Source organism: Cucurbita pepo, chromosome LG01 (assembly GCF_002806865.2).
Source record: "Cucurbita pepo subsp. pepo cultivar mu-cu-16 chromosome LG01, ASM280686v2, whole genome shotgun sequence".
NCBI lineage: Eukaryota > Viridiplantae > Streptophyta > Magnoliopsida > Cucurbitales > Cucurbitaceae > Cucurbita > Cucurbita pepo.
The window spans coordinates 9,865,271-9,881,530 of NC_036638.1; the positions used below are offsets into that span (position 1 = coordinate 9,865,271).

The following is a 16,260-nucleotide window of genomic DNA, read 5'->3' on the forward strand; positions in this document are numbered from 1 at the left end:
CTTTCGAAACATTTACGATTATTATTTTTATTTATTTATTTATTATATTTTAGGTAAACATAAATAATTATAATTACTTTTATATTCATAAATATTTCAAAATTATGATCGAAAAATGAATACTTTAATTAAAATAACAAAAGAAAAAAATAGTGTTGTACCATATCTCACATATCAATAATTTAAATTCAATTAGATAAATAATTAATCATCAACCTCTTTCTGTTTTGGTCATGTTTTGGTATTAAAATTTATGATAGCAACAAAGACAGCCGTTCCATCAAAAGACCATAACCTAACCAAATCAAATTTACTACTAGAAACTGATAAATAAGTGATTAAAAAATTATCAAGTGCCATCCCCGGTTTGATCCACAACAACTACTGTAAGTAAACTGAACCCAACACAGAAAGTTAAAAAGAAGTCTCGATTTGCTTAGAAGGAATGAATATCCAAAATTTATAAAAGAATTCCCGACATAACGAACACGATCCCGATACCATAAACTACAAGATTAGGGGAGGAATGGATACGGAAGAACTCATCTATAGAATGATGAATGTATCAAAATTCTGTTTTAAAAACAAATAATGCAGTAATTATATTGATCAAGATGAAGCACCACTGCGGAGAGCTTGGGATTTTTTGGATTTACTCGTTGCCAACTGGGTCTCAGGCTGCAACCAGATAAAGAAGAGTTCAACAAGAAGCCCAAAACCTTATATATAAAGATAAATTGCGTTAAATTCTGATCCAGATTTTACCTCTTTCTTGACGGGCTCTTTCTTTTCTGATAAAATAAGCTCAATGTGGCATGGAGATGACATATAGGCTGCAAAACAAAATATCAAATTCAATAACGTATGGTATGTAATGTTCTAACGTGAAACAAAATAGAGTTTTATTTGAGATCTTAGAAACCGTACGGTTAATTCTTCCGTGAGCTCGGTATGTGCGACGCCTTTGCTTCTGTGCTTGGTTCACCTGAATGTGGGATATGATGAGAGAATCAACGTCCAGTCCTTTCACCTGGATGAAGATTTTACCATGTTCAGAATTCAACGAGACATAAAACTCAGGAGATCCATAAGCAACTAAGGAGGGGTGGGGTGGTAATACATACTTCAGCGTTACTCTCAGCATTCCTAAGAAGATCTAGAATAAATTTTGCAGATTTAACAGGCCAGCGTCCTTGTCCATTTGAATGCCTATTTTTTGCCTGTGCAGTTCGTCCGACACCTCCACAGAAACGTCGGAACGGAATAGCCTGCTTGTGGGCGAGAACATCCTCCAAGTACCTTTTTGCCTTGGCCAAGGGCAACTTTCTGAGGGCATGTGCAGTCTCTCGTGTATTCTATAAACACGAAAACAGATCGTCGATTCAGTAATTTAACAATGTAGAACCCTTTGAAAGAGCCAACTGAACCATTTGATAGACCCAAGACTTAAATACTATATTTCAAACAAATTAGTAAAGCAATTCAGATGCCAGAGACTATAATCTTTTACAATAAAATAATTTGAAAACCTATAATGGGGATGCTGACATGATCTATATTTGTTACACTAGATATATTATGTTTGTGTAGCATCATTTACTGAACCTTTAGCAACTAGCTTTACAGAGGTTCACCCAATAACGATGCACTCAGTTTCCCTGAATTTAACGAGGACACCATTCACAGAAGGCAAGAGAGCCCTGCTTTTTTAATCAGGTAATTTAATCAAAACTTTCTTATAATTCCAAGTAAATGAAACAATAACAACAGAACATGCTATAACACAAATGTAGCATCATTTACTGAACCGTCAAGCAACTATATCTACAGAGGTTCACCCAATAACAATGCACTTTGTTTCCCTGAAGTTTACGAGAGCCCTATTCACAGGAGGCAACAGAGCCCTGCTTTTTTCCTCAGGTTACAGACAAGGGAAGATTCAGAAAATCATACTTAAATGAAGCAATGGAATAATATTCTCCACATATTATGGAGAACGGGGTATAAATTACTAATAAAAAGTCACTCCAAAAATAAAATTAACCACACTGACCAAGATGAAAGCACATAAGCTAACAGACTCTCTAAGGACCATCAATCTTTCTTTATATGAACTTACAGATAGTATATGAAAAATACGACAGAAACTATGTAGCATCATTTACTGAACCTTCAGCAAATAGTTCTACAGAGGTTCACCCAATGATAATACAATCAGTTTCCCTGACGTTTACGAGAGTACTATTCACAAAATAAGCAACAGAACCCTGCTTTTTTCATCAGGTTGGTAACAAGAAATCTCATATAATCACCACATTCACACCATCCAAGTTACATTACTGTAAATTATCTATCTTGCACGTGCAATCCAAAAATAACCAACCAGATATATATTATCACAGAAAACTACAAATTATGTAGGATCATTTACTGAACCATCAGCAATTATCTATACGTAGGTTCACCCAATAATGATACATTCGATATTCCTGAAGTTTACAAGGGCACTATTCACTATATAGGCAACAGAACCCTGCTTTTTTCATCAGGTTCGTAACAAGAAATCTCATATAATCACTACACTCACGATGTCAATTTATATTACTGTAAATTATCTATCTTGAGTGCACAATCCAAAAATAAACAATCAAATATACATTAACATAGGAACTACAAAGATTATGTAGCATCATTTACTGAACCAACAGCAATTATCTATACATAGGTTCACCCAATAATGATACATTCCATATTCCTGAAATTTACAAGGGCAATATTCACGATATAGGCAACAAAACCCTGCTTTTTTAATCAGGTTCGAAACAATAAATCTCATATAATCACAACATTCATTACGTCAAGTTATATTACTGTAAATTATCTATCTTGCATGCGCAATCCAAAAATAAACAATCAAATATATATTAACACAGGACCTACAAAGATAATATAGCATCATTTACTGAACCATCAGCAATTATCTGTACATAGGTTCACCCAATAATGATTCATTCGATTTTCCTGAAGTTTACGAGAGCACTGTTCATAAAATAGGCAACAGAGCCCTGCTTTTTTCGTCAGGTTGTTCACAGGCAGTCTTGGATGATCAGCACAACTAGTTACTTAAGTTCACAATTAAAAAGTGTATGGCATTACTCACAATCAAAAAAGTAACCACAAAATATTTACAAATTATACAGATTCAATGAAATGTCAATTAAATGAGTAACGTATTGAAAACCTATAAAATTTGCACTAAACTGACGGGGTTGGCGAAATGGAAAAATCAATGAAAGGATAAACCAGATAAAGCTCCTAAGCTACCTTGAAATGGACCCTGAGATCGGAGCCTCGTGCTTTGCAAGCTGAGCAGAAATAAGAAAACAGGTATTAGATTACGTACTTCTAACATTACTCGAAAACTTCAAACTAGTGAAAAACTAAGAACTGTATGACGAAAAAATCATATGATACAAACAAGAAAACAATAAGAGAAGAATAAACTTACACTCAGTGTGGTTGTCCGGCTCCCTTGAGTACTTAACCTGTTAAAAAGAACATGAATATCCAACTGAATTCAGATACTTACTGAGAGTGAAGAATCATAAGCATTGAATAGACATTAAGAGGTGAAAAAGGAGGTCGAAGATCTAGAAGAGGTACGGTACCATGGCGGGTGATGCTAATTCTTTGTTGTTCTGATGCCGACTTGAGAAACGCCAGCGACAAGAGAATTGGGCAGAAGAGTTTTAGAGTGACTTATAGTAAAAGGGAAAACCCTAATCTTGAACCATTGAACCACCGAAGCATGTGGACTTCTTATTTGGGCTGGGCTTAAAGGCCCACTATTATCTTTTCTCTATCCGTTATTTTATAAAAATTATAATTTGTGGGATTATTGACAAAAATAGCCCCTTTTGAGTTTGATTAGGGCAAATGACTGCTTTTGCCCCTCAACTTTTAGATTACATGTGAAATTACCATTTTCCCGGTTGAGCTTTTTTCATTATTAAAAAATAAAATTTATTTATCTACCCTCCATGGTAAATTAATAACTAATATCTCGGATTAAATTTAAATTTCAAACATTTGGTGATGAGCGTTAAAAATGCTCTATTTTTGCAAAGGTAGATGTTCTTCCAGTATCCTTACCAATTTTTACAAACAAAGTACATTAACCAATAATTTCTGTTGGATGATGGAAGTCCCACATCGACTAATTTAGGGAATGATCATGGGTTTATAAGTGAGGAATACTAACTCCATTGGTATGAGGCCTTTTGAGGAAGCCAAAGCAAAGCCATGAGAGCTTATGCTCAAAGTGGACAATATCATACCATTGTGGAGAGTCGTGTTCGTCTAACATGGTATCAGAGCGATGCCCTAAACTTAGTCGTGCCAATAGATAGATTGGTAAATCCTCAAATATCGAACAAAAAACTCCTAAAGAAAAGGAGCCAAGCCCCTCCTCGAAGGTAGACTCCAAAGGAGTCGAGCCTCGATTAAGTGGAGGTGTTGGATGATGGAAGTCCCACATCGACTAATTTAGGAATAGAAATGGAAGAAAATAAGAATGACATTGACTCATTATTTTCTTGATTTGATACTTCAATTTTATTTGGATTGCTTCTCGTAATTGCTCATTCCAGTCCATGCAAATGATTAATTGTTGGATTCGTATCATTTAGAAATCACGACACATCGTTACAGACATTAAATGCTAATCTTTTAAGAATAAGATAGTGTTGGATTATAACTCTATTTTTGAGTTGATCGAGTTGACTAAACCAACCCGATTTTTTTTTTTTTTTTTTTTTTAACTAAAACCAACTTTGTTCGATAAGTTGATTGTGTATGATTAAGTGATAGCATTGACTTCATAAAGCAATATTTGGGCAAGAGTACTCGAGCTCGTGTGCATCTCTTAATTTTGTACTTTAGGTGAGATTCATGGACATTTGATTACACCTCGTGTGCATTGATATAACCGAGCCTACAGTTGAGCGAGAACATCTTCCAAATATCTTTGCTACACTTAAATATCCTCAAAATTAATTCCAATACCTTTCAAACTTCGACAATTCATTTAAATGGTGCAATCCTATCAATCGGACACCCAGCGTTACTCTTGCATGTGCATTTAAATTATTTCTCGAGTCGACTTCTAGGTATTTATTTTATCGGAAACATGGAAAATTAAATAACAAATTAAATGTTTTTTTTTCCTTTCCAAATTTGATGCCAACATGGTTTGACCAGTAGGTAGCCTGTCTAATTATTTCATTGATTATGACAGACAATATCCAACACATATCACTCCTTGGCTCATAAATCGTTGTGATTATTGACGGCTAATAATTCATAATTTATAATAATTATAATTCATTAGAAGTCAAACAATAATTTAAAATAGGTTAATTAATTAAGACCCAATCTTTCAATTATTTGTAATACGTACGATTGGTTCCAATATTATACCTAATAAATCCGTTTACATATTTTTTAAATGTTACAGAACAATTATTTAATTTAAATATATTTTGATCTCCTCATTAAATTTATAATAATTTAATCTATAAATTTTAATAGGTAACATGTTAGTTTTTGTATTTTAAATTTATACCAATTTAGTCTTTAATGGAATTTTTTTTTATTAAAACTCTGTGTTCGATCTTTTTTATATAATGATTCTATCGTTTGTAAAAATATAATGAATAATCAGGAATTTCGCTGTCGTTTTTACTAGAGAGATCTAAACTATAAATTTTTTGTCTCATCCCCTTAATCGAGGCTCGACTCTTTTAGAGTCTTAGTCATTTTTTACTGCCTTCGAGGAGGCTTGACTCATTTTCTTTTGGAGTTCTTTGTTCGATATTTGAGGATTTACCAATCTATTGGCACGACTAAGTTTTAGGCATGACTCTGATACCATGTTAGACGAACACGACTCTCCATAATGGTATGATATTGTCCACTTTGAGCATAAGCTCCCGGCTTTGCTTTGAGGTTCACAAAATGCCTCATACCAATGGAGTTAGTATATCATTATTTACCTAAACAATTTAATTAATTACATTTTTTTTATGATTAAAATTAAATATTGCGAAATTTAAAATAAAATTTGTTGTCAAATTAAGATTATATTTTAAATACTAAAAATAAATATTTTTAATTTATACGAATTTTCGTAAAGTTAGAAAACATAAAACACATAATTCCAAAAGATTTGGAATCCTAATGGGATGATACGTATCAACTAACAACCATTAACAAAAGGGTCACAGCGGCCACGTGCACGTGAACGGGGAGCAAGGCCACGTGGCGTCGGTGGCATTCATGAGGGCATAACTACCGTCGCTGTGTTCTCGTGTTTTGTTATTCCTCCGTTTTTCATGTCACCTTGGATGCTTCCGGTCGGGGCATTTTTCGGACAGATTCCCTCGTGGTGGGTAAAAAACCTCACCCAATAATTCAACATCTTTTCCCATCAATAATAATCCATTTAAATTTCACATCAAAATTAAAAATATTAGCCTAAATTTATAAATACTTGTATTTTATCCAAATATATATATATATATATAAACTTTTATAAATTTTAATTTAAAAAATAAAATGGTCTTAAATAGAAACTTATAGTATTTTTAACATTGAAAAGTAATATTAATACCCTTAATATTTATGATTAAAAAAAATTAAAAAGCTTATTACCAAAATATAGTTTCTAAATACATTAAACTAAATTTTATTACATTAAACTTATTATTTTACCAAAATATTTAATTATAAATTTTTAAAAATTAAGAACCAAAATAAAATCATGGAAATCAATATATTTAAGATTAAAATTTCATTTTGATTAAATACTTAGTTCTATCTTAATAAATAAATCTAAAATTTACTCTTTGTTGATTTTTGAAAAATAAATTTGTATTCATGGGAATGAAAATATTATTAATATTTAGCTAGCTTTAAAAAATTTCATTTAAAAGAATTAAATTAGTATTTATTGAAGTACTCCAATAAGATTTATATTAAATTTGGATTTAAATTTTAAATTCCCGTATTGTTGGAAGCTAAAAAAAAAAACGGTCTTAAGAGAGCAAAATAGAAATGGTTCACCCGCGAGAGCAATAGAATGAGAAAGAGAGAACCCTTAGTCTCATAATCTCATTTCAGTTGCGGTGATTCGGATGATAAGCGTCGGAGAAGAGAACTGAGGGTTGGAGGAATCGGAGAATTACAAGATTATTCGGCGCTGAGATGAGCTTAGTCAACACTCACAGAAGCTGCGCGCCAATTCGTTCACTCTCTCCTGCTTCATCCTCCATTTCCCGCTGCGCTCACACTTCCTCCTCTGGTAATGCTCTCTCCATCCTTCTCGCATCGTCTCTTCTCTTTTTGCTGTTGTTTTCCTTTGTCATCGTCCCATCTTTAGCCGTTACTGCAAGCAGTTGTGCTAGAATAGAATGCAAACATTTGCTGTCGTTTCTCAAATCGCCTAATTACAACTCATGAAGCACTTTATCGAACGGATGTGTAAAGTTGATTCAAATTGTATTTCATTCTTCGTATTTTTCGAGTCTTTCAGGAATACTGTAGTTTAGTGGCTAATTTGTAACTTAATTAGAGAAATCAAGATCATACTACATCGCGCTGAAGAACAAAAGAATAAAGGACTCGGGTTTGATAATAATGTGATGAACTGAGATTTCTGAGTTATTCAGTGATATTTCATAATGATAAGAGGAACAGACATCTATATATCTTTACATTAGTATGATGATATCTACTTTGGTATAAACCCTAGTACTGTTGCTTTTTGAACCACCCAAAATGTCTCGTACTAATGAAGATAATTTTTCTCACTTATAGTGTGACAGTCCAAACCCACCGCTAGTAGATTTGTCCGCTTTGGCCCGTTACGTATTGTTGTCCGCCTCACAATATTAATAAGTGTTTTAAGAGGTTGACGTACGTAACAGGCCAAAGCGGACAATATCTGCTAGCGATAGGCTTGGGCTATTACAAATGGTATCAGAGCGAGTCACCAGGCGGTTTGCGAGTGAGAACGCTAGGCCCCCAAGCGGTGGATTGTGAGATCCCATGTCGATTAGAGAGGGGAGCGAAACATTTATTATAAAGGTATGAAAACCTCTCCCTAGCAGACGTATTTTAAAACCGTGAGGCTGACAGCAATATGTAACGGGCCAAAGCGGACAATATCTGTGAGCGGTGGGCTTGGGCTGTTAGGGTATCAAAGCCAGTCGCCGGGTGGTGTGCCAGCGAGGACGTTGGGCCCCCAAGAGGGGTGGATTGTGAGATCCCACATCGGTTGGAGAGGTGAACAAAACATTGCTTTTAAAGGTGTGGAAACCTTTATCTAGCAGACGCGTTTTAAAACCGTGAGGCTGACGACAATACGTAACGGGCCAAAGCGGACAACATCTGCGAGTAGTGGGCTTGAGCGGTTACATATATACTACTATGAATCTCTCTTTTCCCTGACCAACCCCTTGGCTCTCTACACTGGCGTCAATTGTGCCAGAAATGGAACCAATAGGAGAAGGTTCATTATCTATTTAGGGTGGAATCAACATGTTCATTTAACAATTGCTATTTTGGATCCTTTAGGAATATACTTACATGTATGCCATTCTAAACGATCCCTTCTCATTCTTAAATGTATGTTCCCTGGTTAACTCGTTTTAAGAAGCATTAAAATCAGCCTTCTTTGGGAATTACTGCAAGTTTCAGTCAGATGCACGCAACACAACCATAACTGATATAGTGGTTTTTTCTCTATAAGACTGGTTGCTAATATAATTTTTTACTGCCTTGGGAATTACCGTATTGTTGTCATGGCATATAACCTTGATAAATAAGAAGTCATCCTCCACGAGCATAGTAAAATCATCAGGAGTGGTTCCTACTTAAGCTGCTGTTATATATGGCTTTTCTCAAGTGTGATTCACAAGTCAAGTTATTTTATGGTTTGTTTCAGTCAGGATTAAAGGACATCAAGCATGTATTGGCTGATATAGTGACAATAGTTTCATGACTGAGGTTAAATTTGAATCTCGATGGTTTAACGTGCAGATCATGTGACGTGTGGAACACCAACTTGGATTGGGAAGGGAATCACTTGCATTTGTTTCAAGCGGAAGGGAACTTTTGAACGAATTTGTATCAACCTGACTCCAGTACAGGCAAGTAAATAAAAAAATAAACTTCCAAATTGATTGGAGTAAGAAGGGGAAATAGTTGAGAAATAAATCATAAAGTTACCACTTCCATTGTGGGCGTAATTCTTGGTGAATTTATATTGATCCTTGACATTCTGGCTCTTGTTTGTACTGTGAGTCCCTTAACTTGATGAAAATCATTGTATTGCTAATATCCTTAGAATAACATTTACATTCATGATCTCAGGAAGATAGGCTAAGAAGATTAAAGCAGCGCATGAAGGTCTACTTTGATGGTTCAAGAATCGACCACCAGGTTAGTTTAGTACTCAGATGATTCCTCAAAGCACACCAACTTGAGTTCATATGTGGAATAGTTTCTAAACTATTAATAACATTTGCTTCTAGTGTCATTTTACAAAATCATTATGTTATTACTTTTACGTGTACACCTTGCTTTCTAGAATACTTATTATGAAAATTTCACCAAGAACAGGAGGCTTTAAGAGCTCTGTGGTATGCAGCATACCCTGATCAAGAGCTTCAGGCGTTGGTATCAGATCAATGGAAAGAAATGGGATGGCAGGGAAGAGACCCATCAACTGATTTTAGGTTGTTATCTCATGTATTACCTTTTGTCATGTTATCTCCTTTTCATTGCTCTGAAAAGCTTTTACCTAACCCAGAGGAGCTGGATTTATCTCTTTGGAGAATTTGTTGTTCTTTGCAAAGACGTTCTCAGTAAGATCTCAAACTTCATTTCACTCATTTAAATTTGTAGTTTATTTTCACCTGAAAGAGTTTATGAACTTGGTAAAAAACTCTCCAGTTGGGAGATCCCACGTTGGTTGGGGAGGAGAACGAAACATTCTTTATAAGGGTGTGAAAACCTCTCACTAGCAGACGCGTTGTAAAAACCTTGAGGGAAAACCCGAAAGGAAAATCCCAAAGAGGATAATATCTGCTAGCGGTGGGCTTGAATTGTTACAAATCAGAGTCAGTCACCGAAAGGTGCGAAACACTGATCGTAGTACGGCTAGACCCTCTCCATAGTAGACGCGTTTTAAAACCTTGAGGGAAAGCCCGAAAAGAAAAGCTCAAAGAGAACAATATCTGCTAGCACGAGTGTAACATTTTATAATGCTTTCACTAATCCTACTTTTCCCTTTACATTTCAGACATCTTTCCAACGTCTATTGAGAAAACAAGGAGGAAAGCCAGCAGTTTGGGAATATCCCTTTGCTGTTGCTGGTGTAAACATCACATTTATGCTAATGCAAATGCTTGATCTTGATGTTTGTGAGTATCAAATCCATTTATGCACACTCGTCCAAAGCTCGAGTGACCTCACAATCTTTATACGATACATACGTTACTCCTCTCATTTCTAATCAATTTAATGCAGCAAAACCAAGGACCTTTATCAGATCAGTTTTCCTACAGATGTTATCAGGTAAATCTCAAAACTTAATCCTGCAACATATCAAGTTTGAATTTACTTATCATATGGTATTTTCTGCTAAACAGAGAATGAATGGGCATTTGACCTGCTTTACTGCGTGGCCTTCGTTGTTATGGACAAACAATGGCTGGAAAGAAATGCTACCTACATGGAGTTCAATGTAAGAATAAATATGATATCCTTCAAGATTTAAAAATTTTCACTCTGCAAACAGAGGTTAGCAAAAATGAGATAAATAATCAAATTATCTGTTTGTGGTAGGATGTGTTGAAGTCCACCAGAGCTCAGTTGGAGAAAGAACTTTTAATGGATGATGTGTTACGGATTGAAGATATGCCTTCTTACAACCTTCTTCTAACACTGGATTACAGGTAGAATAATCTGTCACACTAATTATTATTTGTTTATTTTGATGATATTAGCATCGAGGGAACAAAATTAAAAAAAAGATAGAAAAAAAAAAAAAAAACTGTAGAACCCTAAGAAATACTAGTGCCTAAGTTACTTGATGTTCTTTGGATTGTTACAAATTTCAGTATAGGTAGATGATGATATGTTGTGGCCATGCCACTGATTATGCTGATGCTATTGTTATTATTATTAATTTTCGTCTTGGTATTGCCATGAATCTTTTTCATAGTAGTTTTCACTTCGACACTTTTGTCATCATGTTCGATGATTTGAGCCGGTTGGAAGTCTCTTCTCAACGAGGGACTTGATATCCTATGAAAGGGTCTTTGGAATAGTGATCGAAGATTTCTCTAGACTAGCCTGAATGAGCATAGAGACCGTTTTAGAAAGGATTTAAGGACTTTTGTCATTATGTTCGATCATTTGAGCCGATTGAAAGTCTCTTCTCAACGAGTGTTGAGAAGAACTCGCATATTCAAGATTTCAGGTGAAATTCTTGATAATTTGATCCCATGAAAGGGTATTTTCAAACTGCTATCGAAGATTTCACAATAGATCGTTTTTAAAGAACATGTGGATGCAACAGAGTAGCCCAAAACGTAAATGGGCCTGGCCCAGATAGGTATGATGGGCTTTTAATAGCCCAAATATACTTTATTGAATAAAGAGGTCGGAGATTTGGAGTTATAATATTATAATATTTTTCAAAATATGTCACGTTTATTCTTAAAGAATATTCATTCATAAAAGAATATTTAATATATAAAGAATAAATGTGGGATCCTCTTAATTTTATAATCTTGGTTAAGTAATTTAAAATACTGTGGTCCTTCTGGACCGTGAATCTCATCTGTCGCCACGTGTCCTTCTGGAAACATCTACTGGAATATGGAATCACGGCAAAATTACCTCTTCCCATCCCTGTCTGCTTTCTCCAACTCCATCAAATCCTTAGCCAAGAATAAGATTCTCCTAAAACCATGCGATCATGGGCCCCACCATTGGCGTATTCTTACCTTAACCGTTGGATGAGCGGCCGACGAAAAATCCAACGAACAGAACGCGGCAAATTACGCTGACGAATGGTGATTGTATAAAATATAAATTCAAGCCGTTTTGATCTTCGTTTTCTTTCCAGCGAAGGAATAGTGGAGTAGCAAATTTCCGGAGCACATCACCGTAAGGCTGTTGAATCTCTTTGTGTGTGCGGATAAAATTTTGTTATCATTTGTTTTTTCTTTTTGTCTACGCAAGCAATTGCGGTGTTGATCGATCGGAATTAACAGATGGAGAACGAAAGGCAGAATCTAGAGCTGAAACATCTAGGTTTTGTTAGGATCGCTGTGATTCAGACGATTGTATGTGTTACGAATCTGTATGATTACGCGAAGCAGAACTCCGGACCTCTGAGATCTGCGGTTGAAAGTGTGGAGAGCGCTGTTAACACAGTTGTAGCTCCTGCCTACGAGAAGCTCCGAATCGCACCTGATGATGTTCTTGTTTTTCTTGACGAGAAGGTATTCTTTGTTTTCTTTAATCGTTTGGACTCTTTAGATGACTTTCTTGGATCAGTATGTATATTAATTTTTAGATTGTTTTCTGCGATTCAATCGATTGTCGGACGAAGATCGTTCTGGCTGGTGATTGATTAGATTGAGATGTTTTGCATTCCATATTTTTTTTCACTAAATCCAACTCTGAAATCTTGATTACTACGATGAATTTAGTTCTCCAACCTTCTCTATATGATGAGAATCATCGGGAAATCATTTTACCCTGAAATAAAATTAATTAAACTCCAGTGTCTCCGATTGGCCGACTGAAGTACAATTCATATATGATCATACCTGGTAGATACGGTTGAAATTTGAGTTTCAACGATCTATTCAGGAAAAAAAGATGCGTTTAAATCTATTTCAGACTAGTGTAGAATGAATATGAGTTTATGGCCGACCTTACGGAGTGTGCGTTTTTTTTTGCCCGTCCTTTCCACGGAAGAAGATCAGTGAAAGATGAAATGGTGAATTCGTTCGTAATTTATAAGAGGGACTAATAGAAAACATTATGTGTTCTCTGGGATAATGATCCCTGGCTGAAATGAACATTTCTAATCGTGGTGTGAAGTTTGTTGCAGGTTGACAAAGCGACAAATGAATTTGATAAGCGTGCCCCTCCTCTGGCGAAACAAGCCGTTCAAATTACGCAGCATTGTATCCAAAAAGCTGCTGGAACTGGGCAAGAACTTGTGAATGAGTTTCAAACGAGCGGACCACGCGCAGCGTTTTACTATGCAGCGAACGGGTACAAGCAGTTGGTTCTAACCCAAGGAGTGAAGGTTTGGGCATGTCTCAACCGGCTTCCATCGTTCCACAAGTTCGCAGACATGGCAGTGCCAACTGCGGCTCAGTGGTTGGAGAGGTACAACTGCAAGGTGAAAGATATGAGGCAGAAGGGCTACCACGTCTTTGACTATTGTCCTGAAGTTCCTCTGAGTGAGATAGCTGAGGCATTTAAGCAGGGCGAGGCCAAGAAGAAAGAAGCACCTCCAACTACTCCTGAACAAGCTCCACCGAAGAACAATCCGGGTTCAGATTCCGATTCTGAATCCGAATCCGAATCCGAGTCGGTTTCGGTTCCAAACTAGAAAAGGGTTTTTAGTTTCAACACCTAGTCACCTGGTTTGCAAGAGTATATGGTTCATATTAGATGTTGATATGGGACTAGCTCAATGTTTGTATATAGTTTGGACAAATAACTGAAGTTTTAGTTTCCATGTGCGTGGAGGAAGGATAATAAATTCAGTCCTGTCTAGCTAAAACGGGGAGACAAGAGTGATGGACACACCACAATGCTGGCCTCAAGAACTAGTGAACAAAGGGATTCAACCGTATCTGCTTTATTTATAAATTGAAGTTTCTGGCCTTTCAGGAACGACAGTACCTCTAGTTCCCTCCCAACAAAAAGCTATATTATAGTTTGTTCTTAATAATTAAAATTTTTCATGACTTGTCGACTCATTTTCAAAATATGGGGCTTGATTTTCCATCTCAATTGAGTCATACTTTATGCGTCTAGTCGGACAAGACAATTAGAAAAATGAACATGAAGGTTGCATGAAAGGTATCACAAGTGCGTCAAGAGTGTAAGTGTCGACAAGGCAGTTGTGTTGACAAAATATCTGTGACGGTAGTGGGTCGAAGCAAAAACTCCCTAACTCATTCTCTCACTATCCGTTTTTTTTTTCTTCCTTTCTGCGCCTTTGAGGGTTGATTTTCGATATGGTATGCTGTAAGTCTATGTCAAAGGTGGAACTGGACGAGGTTTTGTCTTGTCCTCCACGGATACTCTAATAGTGGGGCAGTCCTCCATTTCGTCGGAACCAAGTTCTTTCTCAAATGAGTACTCCTCACACCAGTCCACGAGGGTGAGCTCTGAGGAGCTATGATAGTTTGCAATAAATTCGAACCTGATCGGGTGATATATGGATATAAATAATGAAAAATGCATCCGATGAGGGCATTAGAAAAACAATGTGCTCAAATTCACCAGCTTGAAATATATCTTATGAGCTAAAAAGCACGTTTATTCCAGCAGCAAAATCTCCGTTTGACAATACAACCCACAAGGTACTTCTCCAGTTTAAACAACAACAAAATAAACGTTCAAACAATTGCTTGGGAGCTTCCCAGATACCACCACAGATTTCAGAGCTCTACCAAACATCCTGCAAAGTATTTCAAGAACAACAACATCAGAGGGATCTATCTATTGGTATATCTCTCCAAAAGCCCAGAAGTTTTCAAGTTTCAATCAGTTCTCTAATTCAATCAAATTGGATACGAAAAATGCACAGAAACAGAACCTTACTTATCACTTGGAGTTATTGTTGATGTCCGTAAGCAAATCATCGTAAGGATCCCTCCTACCAGGAACCTGGCTGATTTGTGCGTCCCACCGCAGCTGACAATTGTGGCGCTCAAATGTCCAAAATCCGTAAGGACGGATTGGATAGCTCCACATCTCCTTCGTCTTTTGGCATCGATCCTTCACCGCGTACACGTGCTCTCGGAACTTCCGATCCCTCTCTTTTGGATCCTCCATAAGTCTTAGTACCAAATTCTCAGCAAACTCCATGATGAACTTCATTTCTAGTATATTCCACAGATACTAACGAATCAAACGGGGAAAAAACGCCGAATAAACAATAATTGAACATGCAATTCACTTAATATCATGGTTTCCGCTCAAGAAAATCAAAGAACATAGGTGAATCAGACACAATCATGATCTCTCCAAATCTTCTTTCTGAGATTACCTAAGAAACAAACCCGATCGACAAATTCTCCGGTGAAAGCCCTAAGTTTATTCAACAACAAAAATTGAAAAGATTTTGAAGAAATTTTCCGAATTCAATACACCTACGATAAGAAATCAACATCAATCGAAAGCTTACCTCGAAAATCGATTGCAGGAATTAAGATTTCTTCCTCAGTAAATATCAGCCAGCAGTTCGCCCTCCGTAGAAATGTACTCGAAGAATGAGAATACAAGAACGCCCGTTATTTCCATTTGAGGCATTGCTAGGCCCATTCAATTAAGCTTCAGGCCCACAGGCCCAAATACTCTGGACCTGGACAACCTCTGGCCCGGCCCATTTAATGAATGTGATTTTCCAAGAATGTCCTTCCCTTGTTTTTATTATGGAAGTATTCATGTCACCGCTGATGAGGTAGCAGCATTAAATATCATTGAATAAATAACAAAATACCATAACTGCTGCTTTGAAACAGTTTTTTTTTTATTTTTTTTATAATAATAATTAAATAGGAGTTCCATTTCTTACCTAAAGATAAAATATTATTTATCATTTCAAATAAGATATATATCAAACTTTTGTATTAATTACCAATACAAAATATAAATAATAAAAATCAAACAAATGTTCATATAATCCGATAACCTGACCAACTCGAACTATCCAACCTAAATCACAAAGGTTAGGTTATTAAATTTGAGTTAAATTTTAAAAAACAATTCGATTTAGGTTTAGGGTTAATTTTTTTTTTTTTTTTTTCCAAAACATGACGAACCAAATCAACATAATGGGGTTTGATCAGGATGCTCGTATCACCAACCACAAAGAATCAACAACTTCAAATTGCTCCAAAAAAATTTATCCAATCCAACCCGTGTATACTTCTA

At 35.9% G+C, this 16,260-nt stretch overlaps 3 protein-coding genes and 6 non-coding genes across 14 annotated transcripts; 1 reads left to right on the plus strand and 8 right to left on the minus strand.

Annotated features, from left to right (window-relative positions):
• Positions 1–412: 412 nt before the first annotated feature.
• On the minus strand, positions 413–3,765 carry LOC111808213 (60S ribosomal protein L17-2-like). Its single transcript, XM_023694061.1, has 7 exons — positions 3,669–3,765; positions 3,509–3,545; positions 3,325–3,365; positions 1,125–1,355; positions 928–1,030; positions 766–833; positions 413–678 (listed from the first exon to the last, which is right to left on the minus strand). The coding sequence occupies exons 1-7, from the start codon at positions 3,669–3,671 to the stop codon at positions 610–612; spliced, it is 552 nt and encodes a 183-aa protein (XP_023549829.1). The 5' UTR covers positions 3,672–3,765; the 3' UTR covers positions 413–609.
• Positions 1,583–1,710, minus strand: LOC111783057. The gene has a single exon (XR_002813271.1). It is a non-coding gene; the product is annotated as a small nucleolar RNA snoR74 (small nucleolar RNA).
• Positions 1,786–1,914, minus strand: LOC111783025. Its single transcript, XR_002813260.1, has one exon. It is a non-coding gene; the product is annotated as a small nucleolar RNA snoR74 (small nucleolar RNA).
• LOC111783038 lies at positions 2,148–2,277 on the minus strand. Its single transcript, XR_002813265.1, has one exon. It is a non-coding gene; the product is annotated as a small nucleolar RNA snoR74 (small nucleolar RNA).
• Positions 2,414–2,543, minus strand: LOC111783045. Its single transcript, XR_002813266.1, has one exon. It is a non-coding gene; the product is annotated as a small nucleolar RNA snoR74 (small nucleolar RNA).
• LOC111783051 lies at positions 2,680–2,809 on the minus strand. Its single transcript, XR_002813268.1, has one exon. It is a non-coding gene; the product is annotated as a small nucleolar RNA snoR74 (small nucleolar RNA).
• LOC111783031 lies at positions 2,946–3,075 on the minus strand. Its single transcript, XR_002813261.1, has one exon. It is a non-coding gene; the product is annotated as a small nucleolar RNA snoR74 (small nucleolar RNA).
• A 3,312-nt stretch (positions 3,766–7,077) lies between the features above and the next one.
• Positions 7,078–14,003, plus strand: LOC111801312 (REF/SRPP-like protein At1g67360). Of its 4 annotated transcripts, XR_002816121.1 has the most exons (11): positions 7,085–7,360; positions 9,100–9,209; positions 9,433–9,501; positions 9,682–9,797; positions 9,872–9,926; positions 10,364–10,484; positions 10,591–10,638; positions 10,713–10,807; positions 10,909–11,018; positions 12,345–12,575; positions 13,193–13,504. XR_002816121.1 is itself a non-coding variant. In XM_023685263.1 (10 exons), the coding sequence occupies exons 1-10, from the start codon at positions 7,264–7,266 to the stop codon at positions 11,364–11,366; spliced, it is 900 nt and encodes a 299-aa protein (XP_023541031.1). In that variant the 5' UTR covers positions 7,078–7,263; the 3' UTR covers positions 11,367–12,343. The 4 variants fall into 4 exon arrangements, 3 of the variants coding, with proteins under 3 accessions (XP_023541031.1, XP_023541043.1, XP_023541052.1); XM_023685263.1 differs by lacking the exons at positions 12,345–12,575; positions 13,193–13,504 and adding an exon at positions 11,288–12,343 and having other exon boundaries at positions 7,078–7,360; XM_023685275.1 differs by lacking the exon at positions 13,193–13,504 and having other exon boundaries at positions 7,081–7,360; positions 12,345–12,577.
• Positions 14,004–14,577: 574 nt separating this feature from the next.
• On the minus strand, positions 14,578–15,612 carry LOC111789870. 3 transcript variants are annotated; one of them, XM_023670584.1, is made up of 3 exons: positions 15,512–15,612; positions 14,926–15,206; positions 14,578–14,782 (listed from the first exon to the last, which is right to left on the minus strand). In XM_023670584.1, exon 2 carries the CDS (start codon positions 15,202–15,204, stop codon positions 14,929–14,931), a length of 276 nt encoding a protein of 91 aa, XP_023526352.1. In that variant the 5' UTR covers positions 15,205–15,206; positions 15,512–15,612; the 3' UTR covers positions 14,578–14,782; positions 14,926–14,928. The 3 variants fall into 3 exon arrangements, with proteins under 3 accessions (XP_023526352.1, XP_023526360.1, XP_023526369.1); XM_023670592.1 differs by having other exon boundaries at positions 14,921–15,206; positions 15,512–15,603; XM_023670601.1 differs by lacking the exon at positions 15,512–15,612 and adding an exon at positions 15,374–15,459.
• Positions 15,613–16,260: the final 648 nt, after the last annotated feature.